At 49.7% G+C, this 12,486-nt stretch overlaps 1 protein-coding gene across 1 annotated transcript in view; it reads left to right on the top strand.

Moving 5' to 3' along the window:
• Positions 1-590: 590 nt before the first annotated feature.
• The window catches only part of LOC8025114 (endoribonuclease Dicer), a 30,501-nt gene continuing 18,605 nt past the window's right edge, over positions 591-12,486 (top strand). Inside the window, 7 exon segments of the mRNA XM_040220221.1 lie at positions 591-655; positions 3,358-3,520; positions 5,153-5,283; positions 7,036-7,337; positions 8,939-9,173; positions 10,473-10,877; positions 11,513-11,755. Coding sequence (XP_040076155.1) covers positions 593-655; positions 3,358-3,520; positions 5,153-5,283; positions 7,036-7,337; positions 8,939-9,173; positions 10,473-10,877; positions 11,513-11,755 — 1,542 coding nt within the window. The 5' untranslated portion in view covers positions 591-592.

Below are 12,486 nucleotides of genomic sequence, written 5' to 3' on the forward strand. Positions count from 1 at the left end.
CGAAAGCGGGACCCGCGGAGGGGCTCTAACCGCGGCGTGTTAGTGAAGCCTGCTGCGAGCCGTTCGTACCTAACCCTACTCGATTCTGAAACTTTAGGATTCGATCCCGCAGACATCTGTCAGCGTTAGAGTTCCTGTATAGGCTCCCTACGGGAGCCAGAGTTGCGCATTTGTTTTCCCCGCGCCGCCACGCCGCTATTCGCCGAGATCCATCACGTGAGGAGCAAAGCATCCGGTGGCGTGCAAGAAAGCCACCTTTACGGTCGCTCCGTCGACGTTTCTCTTGCCCCGGCGTATGTTTCCCTGCTTTCCACCTCCTTTTCCTCCTCTCTGTTTTCCATGCGCGGCGGCGCGTGCGGCGCCGCTATTCGCCAAATTTAGTCACGTGAGGAGCAAAGCATCCAGCTCGTGCGGGAAAGCCGGTGCTAGGGCCACGCGCCGAGGCTGAATGCGCAACTCTGCTACCGTAGGTAGCATATACAGGAACTCTAGTCAGCGTGGCTCGCGAGCGCTCCAGACGCGTCTTTGGGATGTGTGTACACTCCGAGCCAGCGTTTTATTTTAACTTTGAACGGCATTTCGTTTCAGCGACATGGACAGTGACGAGTGCGAAGCCGACGTCCCGAAGGATGATTTCTTGGCGCGCGAATATCAGGCGAGTGTGGCGTCATTTTTTTCGCTGTCTCAGCCCTCGGAAGCCCTTGATAGCCGTGAGCGTTGTGCCTTCTAAACTCGGCACTAGATGACATTGGGTAATTTTCGAGGTCACGTCCATAGGCCGCGGCCTACCGGAAGACATAAAGAAAGAACGTGGTCTCACGGATTCTGGTTTTATTCTATGTAGCATTGATAATAATGCAATTAATACAAAGCTAGCTGGACAAGAATAAAGACAATCCATGCAAAAAGGGAACAAGCTAGGGGACAAAGGACAAACTAATCTCCAAGCTCCACTAGGTGACTGCGCAACTGAAAGAACCCGCCACGGGTCTTATGTTGCACGTTTTGACTCCCACGGCGACTGTGGAGAAGGAAGTGACGTCAACAACGCAGCAAATGCAGATTGGATGTTGATTGATGAGAGATCAGTCAACATCCAATCTGCATTTGCTGCGTTGTTGACGTCACTTCCTTCTCCATAGTCGCCGTGGGAGTCCTAAACGTGCAACATAAGGCCCAGGCACAGGGGGGCTATGTTCGACAAATGTTTTGTTTCTCCTAAAAAGAAGCGGAAATGACGTTAAAGCGTCTGATTGGTTAGAGGCTTGTCATCTGAGCCTCTAACCAATCAGACGCGATATCGTCACTTCTGTCACTTCCGTTACTTTTTAGGAGAAACGAAACATTTGTCGAACATAGCCCCCCTGGTGTCGAACCAGGGACCTCTCCATTTCCATTGGAGCTGTGTTTGGAGATTTGTGTTTGTCTTTTGTTTCACTTCTCCAGGAATTATGGCCTTTATTATTGTCCAGCTCTATTGTACCTCTGCGTTAAATGCATTATTATAATAACCTTCAAATGCAGGCCGTTCACCCTTGTTGGTGTTATACTGGCGGCAGCTGTTAAAACCTATTTGTTCTACTGACGTCAAAATCCCTGGGGGGGGAGGAGGGGGGGGGGGTATGTTTGACAATGTTTCGTTTCTCCTAATAAGAAACGGAATTTACAATATCGCGTCTGATTGGCTAGAGGCTCAAATGACGAAAGAGGAAACTTTCGTCATTTGAGCCTCTAACCAATCAGGCGCGATATCGTCACTTCCGTTTCTTTTAAGGAGAAACAAAACTTTTGTCGAGCATAGCCCCCCTGGTTAGCTCATTTGGTAGTGCACTGCACTGGAAATGGAGAGGTGCCTGTTTCAGGACCAGGCAAACTTTTTAAGTCGCGTACCAGTCACCGAGTTGTGTTTGGAGATTTGTGTTTGTCCTTTGTCCCCATTGTCCCCGTTCTCCAGGGATTATTATCTTACACTTTTTCTCGTTTCTTTTTTTTTTTTTTTTTTTACGGCATTGCTGAGGTAAGTATGCAGAGTTTGATCTTAGCCAGAACTGCCAATGGCTTGGCAGATTACGCATTCAAAACCATGCGTGAGAAAAATGGGCTATAATCTCGGGCTCGAGCTTACCGCGAGCCTTTTCCCGAACGCCAATGATTCGGCTAGGTAGGCTGCCATATCGGGAAAACAAAAGCAGGATGCTGGCATTGGCCGAGACATTTTTTTTTCTTGCAGATAAACATTATTATTATTATTACTACCGCTTCCACCTTGCATCGTCTCCTACCAAAGCCCTGCCCCCCTCCCTGAATAATACTGTAAATGACAGTCTTCCTCGCCTTGTATCTTGACAGAAGGCAAATGCTAGGGACCAGAAATTCGAGTTGTATAGTTAGCATATGCTATCAACATGGTGTATGCTATTGCGAGGTTGAGGTTATGTGTGGCGTCGTTGAAGGAAATTCGCTGAAAGCAAATTGTCAGTGTATGTGCACATGTTGCCAGAGCTATAAGGTCTACTTTTTAAAAGTAATTCGGTTAACCTCTGCTTACTTAAGCTCAGTGTAATAAGTATACATGTATAGCCGCTGACGCCGACCAAGTTAATGCTAAGTTGGCACGATTTCGAAAAGTGAATGCAATCAAACATGACCACCTCCTCCTCCCCCCCCCCCCCCCCCCCAAAAAAGAATGTAACAAAGTTGTTGAAATTTAGTTGCTTAAATATTGAAGATGGCAGCGAAGGCTGACCTCTTCTCGCGGTGGTCTCACGCATCTCGCGTTCTGCTCTCGCACCTGCTTGTATACGTGGATACTTCGACGGCGATCACTTGGTAGCTCGCGCGTTCGTTCGTCATCGTGGGACATAAAAACAAATGCTGGTGGAGACAGGTATGCATACATCCTTCAAATGCTTGTCGAAGTCTTCATGTGCCTTACCACAATTTCAGGATCAGGTGAGCCAATGAATTCGGCCATTCAGCCGTCGTTCTTTGAGGCTTTTGGGAATTCAGAAGACGTTTGGCGTACCTTTAATCGCCGCACCAATAGCGTGCAGCATAAATGCAAGCTCTTGCTGTTGCCGCCGTCTCCGCGCACTCATGTCATCGAAGTATCGTCGAACAAACACTTTACGATTTTTGACGTGATGGGGGCCATGTTTAAGCGCGCGCTGGAAAGCCGGAACTGGAAACATTAAAAATATGCATCAGATGGCGCCTCGGTACGAAAAGAAAGTGAGTTCGTTAAGCTACGCTCTGAACCCGCGCGCTCGAGCGCAGATGTCTGGAGTTCACTAACTTAACGTGCCCAAATTCCCACCACCCTCTAAGCCCGACCCTCAAATCCACCTTGCATCTTAGGTGGAGCTCTTTGAGGGCGCCAAGGAGGCCAACACAATTGTGTGCCTGGGCACCGGCACGGGCAAGACCTTCATCGCTGTCATGCTCATCAAGGAAATGGAAAAGGACATCAGGGTGCCTTTCGAGGAGGGTGGCAAGAGGACCTTCTTCCTGGTGCCCACAGGTAACATGCTATAGAAGACCTTCAATGAAAGAAAAATTGATTGTCTCTGGGATTTGCCAAAGTCATTCTAAATGAGTAACATTACCTCTTCAAACTCATCCTTTTGCTGGCACAGTAAGGAGGCACCTGAAAATATATCATAAAGTCGGCACATGACACTGTGACATCACGTGATGTCACCTTGTCACAAGATGTAATGTCATGTCACGTGACATCAGTTTCATGGCACATCGCACTGTCGCATGATGTCGCACTGTTGCACGACATCACACTGTTGCACGACGTCACAGTCCCACATGACGTCGCAGTACCACATGACGTCGCGACGTCGCGGTACCACTTATCACAGCGTCACATCTCACAGTGCCACATCCACGTGTCACAGTAACACATTTCACACTGCCAGATTACACACTGCCACATGTCACAGTACCACACAACGTCGTAGGATTGACATTGCATGGAGTCATGTGACACTGACATCATTTAGGCTATGTGTCACTGATGCAATCCCTGAAGCTGGCCTTATATATGCTATGCATTTAATATTTCTAAATGCAGAAGTTGGGAATGACAACTGCTTTATTATCGGGTAGTCTTGGAACACTTCCGACTTGCGTCTGTGTGTGTTGGTGATGAGAAAAGGGAAAGGGCAATGGTGGATGTGGCTCATAGGCCTGTCTGTCACTGCCTCATTCCAACCTGCATAGAACTAGACTGAAGGTCTGCACTATTTGCGAAATTAAATCTACGCACTATTTATGCGAAATGGTCGCTTTTAACATTGTCAGAGCGATTTCGAGCCCGCGGTAAAAAGATAATGCATAAAAACGTGCAGAAAAATGTAATGCAAGTTGGAAATGTTTCAGCGCTACCCGATAGATGGCACCAGTGTGCCAGCGGTTACGAGAGATTGCAACACACCCCGCACATTCAAATGCAAATCAGTAAACCAGCCTCGAGGTGGACTATTGTCCTATCTGCGACTTCATGACCAGGATTACCATTAGACCCATTGCCAAATTACCCAAGCATCAAGAAGAATGCAAGGATTTGTGTTTTACGCGCTGCACGTGCCGGCCTCAGCAGTAGTAACTTTTCAAATGCATAAAACAAATTGCACCTTGCATGTGCGTTCGTTGACACCTTATTTCGGTTATTTACTTAAAATCTTTCATACGGGGAAGGCGTGCGCATGTGGCGCGTGGAACCCCAATCCCTGCATTCTCCTTGATGCTTGGGTAATTTATCAATTGGTCTATTGCCAGCAACAGTTTTTGACGGTGCGCGTAAAAAGCACAGTGGAAGCTTGGACCTATCGCATCCTTAAACCAAGACGTTAAAGGTCAACAGTCTGACATTCCTCTTATCTCCATTAATGAAAGTAGAATTCATCGTACTCAGGATGTCGTAGCGAGCGTTTAAACAACCGTGGAAGGTCGACCGCAGCCACATGTCATCAATAGTCATGAACAGCATGAAACTGGCGTCACTTTGGGATGCCCCCAGCATGCACTTGTTCCCCTTCAACATACTTTGGCTCTGCCTCCTCCCTGCTATTCTCATCTGTGACTAGAGTTGTGTGTGTTTCGTCAGCTGTAACGTTTGCTTTCCATGTTGCTTGATTGGCAGTGCCCCTGGTGGCACAGCAGCAGAAAGCCATCCAGGCCCACACGTCGCTGCGCGTTGGCGGCTACATCGGTGGCATGAACGTGGACAACTGGGATGCTGCGCGCTGGCACAAGGAGTTTGTCAACTCTCAGGTGAAGCTCCTTTTCTGTCGGCTCCCTTTAGCACTTATACCGCGTGGGAGTATGAATGCTCCAAGCGGAAATTGTACGCAAATGGCAGCATCGGTTTGGACGATAAGGTAAACATTAGTTATATGTACAGCCCCCTCCCCTTTAAAAAAAAGCAAAAAAACATACAGGGTTTTTTGGTGCAGAAATAAACGACTTATCACAGAACGTTCATTTGACGCCCAAATACCGAGCACTGGCGGTTCGAACCAGACGTGAAAGTTTCATTACTAACAGTTGTTCAAAAGTTGTAAGGGAATTTCTTAAAATTTCAGCAAGACGATGGTGCCCATTCTCGGTAACTGGCACCATTCAGCTTTGTGTGTTGTAGGGCGCCATTCTGCCATAGAAATTTTCATAAAGTCGCTCGTAACTTTTGAATAAGACGACTGTTACTTCTGAAAATTTGGCATCTTGTTCGGACCTCTAGCACTCCATTTGGGCGGGGAATGAGCTTTCAGCAATGCATAATTAATTTTTTTTGGTGAAAGCAACCCTGCAATACTTTTTGGGGGGGACGCCCTAGCTGTATAGTCACTGCCAAAATGAAAATGGCGGGGAGGGGTGCAGGGCCGTAACCAGGGGGGGGGTTAGGGGGTTCGGACCCCCCCGAAATTTGTTTCTGGGTACGGCCCTGGTCGGTGCACTTGCAGCCAGCCGATTTTAACCTCCACCTCTGCGCACGCGCAGTGGCACCGGTCGGCACTGGGTACCAAACCGGGACCGGTTCTTCGGTTTGCTATAACTCTCCATTATATGCCACCGATGCACATGATTCATAGGCGAAAATAAGACAAAATGGCCGCCGTTGTCCTCGAAAACCCCCCCCGAAATTTTTTTCTGGGTACAGCCCTGGAGGGGTGTCAGTTATCCAAATACCCGTAGCGCAAGCTTCCCTCCTTCGATAGCACTTGAGAGTCTATGATCCTCGAGTGTGCACGTGCAGCCAAAGCACCAAGGAAGGCAGCCCTTGACTATCAATCAAATCGAGCGATAAAATTTTTAAAAAAATTTTTTATTGATGTTGGCTGTTTTACAAAGCTAAATAGACCAAACCATATCCGTCGAGTGAGTAGGGTTGATTATTTTCCGTTTCTGAGCTTTCAAGTTAATTTGTATGCATTTAGTTTTCTTCATTAACCCTTTTGCCATTGTAATCTTCCAACACCCCACCTCCCCTCTGGCGGGGGTCCCCCTCCACTTCCGCTAATTCAGAATGGGTCCCCAAAAGATTGGTGGTTGAGAACCACTGCTCTAGTGCCTCATTAGGTAATGTCTCTAAGCTTCAGTCTAGACCAGCGGTTGCCAGGTTGACCCGGCCTAAGAGCCGCAAACAAAACCACGAAACTTCCAAGAGCTGCTTGGGAGAGGAAAGGCTAGAAAAGGGGGGGGGGGGGGGGGGGGTGCAAACTTTTGTCTAGAGCAATAAACGAAATTCAAACTACTTTCAACTATCCGAGTCAAAAGCAGTCTAACTGTACGTAAGGTAGCATAAGACTGCCAACCCGCAACCTATCTTTCGATTTAAAACACGTTACATTTCTTTTTTTGGGGAAGTGCTTGTGTGACCGGGAGGGACGCGTTGGAGGGTTGGGTGGGTAGGGGAGGCAGCCGTGAGCCCCACATCAACATGCGAAGGGCCACAGCTTGGCCACCCCTGGTCTAGACACTAGGGAATTGTGCCAAGAATATATATCAAGGTGACGGTACTGGCAGGTGCTGGTGATGACCCCCGAGATCTTCAAGATCATCCTGCACCACGCCTTCCTGCCTTTGTCGCGGGTGAACCTGCTCATCCTGGACGAGTGCCACCATGCGGTGAAGAATCACCCGTACCGGGACATCATGCGCTGCATGGACGGGGTGGAGCAGGGCCTCTGCCCGAGGGTGCTGGGCCTCACCGCCTCGGTGATCAACAGCAAGACCACCGAGGCCCAGGTGGAGCACAAGATGCACGGCCTCGAGATGACCATGCGCAGCCGGGTCCTCACCGTCTCCGACCAGGCCTCCATGTCCAGGTATTAGCACAGCCCCCTTCTGGCTTCGACTTCGGCGCCTAGGAGAGTTGTCTCGAGGTATAACTATTTTATGTTTGCAGTGTACGGTCAACACCCGATTATTCGAAGCTCACGGGGACAGTGTGTGGGATCTTGCTAGCTACCAACACAGGTACCGATAAAGTAACCAAAGGGTTGTCTCAACAGCGGTGGCGATCTCAAAGGAGATATCAAACCTAGTAGCGCGGTCCCCACATCTCTGCAGCAATATAGACGACGTTTAGGGCTACATTACCGTGGGTCGGTTCGATTAATTACCTCCGTTGGTGCCAATGATAGACTACCTTGTCTCACTCTCTCGAATATAGTGGAAGAGAAGACACACGTACCAGAGTAAGGACAGTCCAAGAGCTTTTATTATAATACTCTTTTAAAAGAACTACAATGTCCCCATCCAAAATGCCCCCCGTGCCGGCAAGGTAAGAAAAGGTCTTTACTTGCCAGACGCGGGGTTCCGGAGAGCCAAGATAGGGGAAGCATTGGAGAAGTCGCCGACACACGTCCTATTTCTTTCGCGGTCGGCGGACGAGTCCCTTTCCCGAAAGCGGGAAAACGAGAGGCGAAACTTTCTCGCCTGTCAGCAGTGATCTGCATCCAAGCGGGGGGACGGAAATTGGTCCCCCCGGGAGAGAGTGAGAGGAGGAACCCCCAAGAAAAGCGGCCCTCCGCCTCACGAACAGGTCGGAGCTCACGGCGAAGGCGGCCGGGCGTTCCGACCCGCGGCCGTTAGCACAGCCATCAGGAAGGGAGACCAGAGGAATCCCCACAAGTGAAACGCTTCGAAGTAAGGGTAACTGGGAATCAAGAAATGCCCACTGAAACCGTGTGCTTTTCGTTCGGTATACTCACCAGGAAAGGTTTATTTTTGCTTGCCTCCGCCGTTTGTGCCCCCTTCCACTAACGGAGAAGCGCAATATTGACTATGCTCCGCAAATTGCAGACCTCTCCTTGTGTGCAAGCACCCTCGGCAGTTTCTTTGCCGAAGAAAATGCAAAATTCTACTCCATGGTGCCACAAGCGGACTCTACGTCGGCGGCACTTGGCCACTAAGCGCGGAAAGTGACGTGATGCCTAACCATTTGCACGATTTCGCAGTGCAAAAGCGGACTGCAAGCCATGGCATGTTTTTCGACAACAATATATTTGATGGATGAAGCCTCTCGTAGGGCTAGGTTATGCCTGAAACCAAGCTTCGTTGGCCTTTCATGCCGCGCTCACTTCCGTAACTTTCATGAAAACGGTGCCCTAGTGCATGCGTCCCCAGCCGTGCTGGCTTGGCCACTTATTTGGCTTGGCCGCCTGGCAGCTTACTAGTCTCTTTCCGCGCTCGTTTCCTTGTTTTCTTTCCGACTGCGCACTAGCTACATAAAAATTGAGAAAATTATGAAGTGTGCAGGGAACACACCTGCTTCGAATTAACCAAAATTTTGAGTCACCTTGAATTCCCGAGAGTCGACTGTATTATAAGTTTCCCTTCAAGGTCATGCAGCAACACTTGGTGCGGGTAAACGCGCGTGACCTGCGAGCTGGGGTCCAAAGGGGTCCTTGTCCGCCGCCTGCAGGTACGGCACCAAGCCCAGGGAGGTGGTTGTGGAGTTTCACAGCAGCCGCATCCTGGTGGAGCTGCCCCTGTTCAGCCCGACCAAGAGGCTGACCACCAGCCAGGATCAAGACATCGAGCGCCGTGTAGAGGACGCTCGACGTGACGCTCAACGCGTCACGTTGAGCGTCCTCAACGTGACGCACGACATGGGCCTCTGGTGTGGCCAGCTCACCGCCCAGATTTTCGTAGAAGAGGTGGGTTCCTTGGGCTTGGCTTGTTTGTTTTTTGTCTAGGCCGTTTAAACGAGGTCTTAGCTCAGTTTGACTAGCTTTGGCACGACCCTGCTGGCTTTGGTATGACCCGGCTAGCTTTGGCTGGCTTGGCTGACTTCTTGTAGTCCATTTTCAAAGATAGATGCAATTAGTGTGTGGATGGCCGAATGAAATAGGTGTACATGGAAGTTTCAGTGTGCCTGTAAAAATTGTGGGTATGTCGGGTAGGCCTCCTTAACTTGGTAGGAGTCTGGGGTCAATTCAACCTAATCACACTTGTTAAGTGTACCTTGTCACCCATTTCCTGCCAAGAATCTTGCAATTGTAAACCTTCATACCGAATGTGACCCCATCCAAATTTACGGCAACGCTTGAGCCTTCGTTCCTTTGCGGAGCGCAAGCTTGTCTGCTTCTTTTGCAAAGGTTGTGGTGGTGTCAGAATTAATGCCAAGCTCTGATTGGATCCGATTGAAGGATAGCAGGTAGACCTCAAAGCAAGTTGCCTTGAGGTCTACCCACTATCCTTCAATCAGAGCCAATCAGAGATCGGCATTTTGACGTCAACACAACCCCTGCGAAAGCAGACGAACATTTGCTCCGCATATACTGTCCTCTCGCCATCTTCGCTGTGCTGAAAGCTATGAGAAATGGCAAATTGCTTTTTATTTTGACAATTGGTTAGTAAATCAATATGAAATCGTGTGTGGAAATCGGAGGGCTTGAGTTTTTTTTTTTTTTTGGCTGTTTCCATTGTAGTTCCACGGGAACTTTTTTTGTTGTTCACCCCGACTCCATCAAAGAACAGTCTGTACAAATTAAGAAAAGAAAAAAAGGCTGTGAAAAAGAAAACAGTAGCAAGTCGTGGTGTTGGAAAGCGAGGTTCCGACAGAGTTGATAGAATAACCTAGAGGAAAAGGTCCCCTTGCACTTCGGCCTCTTCGGAATGGCTGGGCACAGACACGGACATCGGCGGTCCAGACAGGACCACGCTGCTGGTGACGCTTCGATAGAAGCGGGAAAACATCACTTGCAGGGAATTATCTAGTGTCTTTCTAGCTTTATTTTGCACAAAAACACGGGTGTCTCGCATTGCATAATATTGACGAGCATTGAAACAACCTCAATTAGTCGCAGCAAAACTAAGCAGCCGTCTGCCTTTTTTTCTTAGCTCTCGTCGCTCTCTTCTCTCGGAACCAGCAACGTCGGCACTCGCGATTTTCCACGTTCTGCTTCCTCCTTTTTCCCCTCCGGATAGGAGCCTGAAATGTGCTCGTCGTGCAGGCCCGTAAGCTCCTGGAGAAGACTGAAGAGAGGCTCGTGGCCGAGTAGGTGTCGCAGTGCCTGGACTGGCTCCGAGAGGCGCAATCCAGGCTGAGTAAGGGTTGTGACCCCGGCGTGAACTTCGTGGAGCACCGCCTGCTGGCCCTGGCCACGCCCAAGCTGAAGAAGCTGCTGGAGGTGCTGCGCGTGTTCCGGCCCACCGGGCCCGAGGAGGACTCGTCCCTGTGCGGCATCGTGTTTGTCAAGGAGCGGGTGGTGGCCCGGGTGCTCTGCGCCTGGCTGGGCCGGGTGGCCGAAGAGGTGGCCCCGTACGCCTTCGTGAGGCCCCACTTCGTGGCGGGCCACGGCGGCATGGCCGGCCAGAGCACCAAGGAAAGCGGCATGTCCTTCAAGCAGCAGTGCAAGGTGGGCAGCTGCGGAGGGCTGATTGGACCTTGGTGTCTACATAGCGGTGATTAGACTGCACTGATCACAGAAGGGCAACCAGTCAAAACTTAAGTGACCTTGATGACGCGAGTTTACACTTCAGCCTCGGGCGTTACTCGACCTTGTACACATGACCTCGAGTGTGGTTGGTCTCGGAAAGCGACCGCTTTAAAACAGAGTGGTCAGCTCAGCAGCTGAGGGGTACTATTCGCCCGGAAGATTGTAGTTGCGTCCATTCACGAGTCGAAACTAACGGGAGTCGTAGTTTATAGCTAGTTTTGAGAAAATATGACTACGTCTTTGCCGACGTCATTTGCAGGACAGTCGCCGGTGGCCCTACACATTTTCGTTTTTTTCCCCCAGGAACCAGTCTTGTGGCATAAAAATCCCTCGTACCCACTGGGAGGAATGGACACATCACTAGCAAACCGCCCCAGGCGGTTCAAATTAATCCTGAGTCTCTCACTGGGACAGGCCAGATACCCTTTGTTGGTTTGGCACGTGAACCCCCACCCAGTTTGACTGACATTACAATGATTACACTACGATGGTTGCACCACGGTGACTGTGGAGGGGTAACAACGTGTCTTGGCCATGTCTGCCCCCCCCCCAAGGTCCTGGAGCAGTTTCGCCGGCAGGAGTGCAACCTGCTGGTGGTGACCTCTGTGGTGGAGGAGGGCATGGACGTGCCCAAGTGCAGCCTGGTGGTGCGCTTCGACTTCCCCCCAGACTACCGCTCCTACGTGCAGTCCAAGGGCCGGGCCCGGGCCAGGCGCTCCCTCTACCTCATGATGGTCTCCCGGGACGACTGCCAGCTCAGCTGCTCCAACCTGCAGGCCTACCACGTCGTCGAGTCGGTGAGGAACCACCTCGAGGGGTGCTCTGGGAACCTGCACATATTCGAATGTCTGTTGCGTATGTTTGTTCTGCTCTGTTGGGTCTGGGGAACAAAAGAAGTGCACGTTCGTTGTACCGAATGAAAGTGGGGAACACGAGTTTGAGTAAATGTGGTGATGGGATCCACAGTTTTGAATTTTTCTAGGAAACTGGGAAAAAAAACACTGCCCGGTAAAAATCCTTTTTGCAGTTCAAATTTGTCCTAGAAAGGTTTTTTTTTTTTTTTTTTGAAGTCTGGCCAATGCACAAAGACTGGTTCACAGACTTCCGACTGCTTAGGATTGTGTTCCTTAAAACCTCTCGGGATCACTTGCAACGAAAGAACATGCTGGCGCCATCTGTGAAAGAAGACACTTGGCTTTCCGTGTGTTTTCTTTTTCTTTTTTCAGATCTTTCTTTTTTTTTTTTTGTTAGAAAAACTTGATGTCATAAATGACAGTTTCTTTTAGATGGTACGCACATTTAATCTCTCAAACACCGCAAAACCCTCACTGGCGAAATGCAGTTCCATGGCCACCTTATAGATGGTGCCAGAGTACCAGTGTGTTCTCGTAAGAGTTGGCACAATCTTTTGTAAGCAAACAGAAGGGTGTGGTCGGGCATTTACCTGGAAATCTGAACATCTTTTAGCCCCTGCACACATGTGTGAGTTCTGCTGCCTGGGATTTGATGATAATAGGAATGTATATAA

This window comes from Ixodes scapularis, unplaced genomic scaffold (assembly GCF_016920785.2).
Source record: "Ixodes scapularis isolate PalLabHiFi unplaced genomic scaffold, ASM1692078v2 PGA_scaffold10__122_contigs__length_95168666, whole genome shotgun sequence".
NCBI lineage: Eukaryota > Metazoa > Arthropoda > Arachnida > Ixodida > Ixodidae > Ixodes > Ixodes scapularis.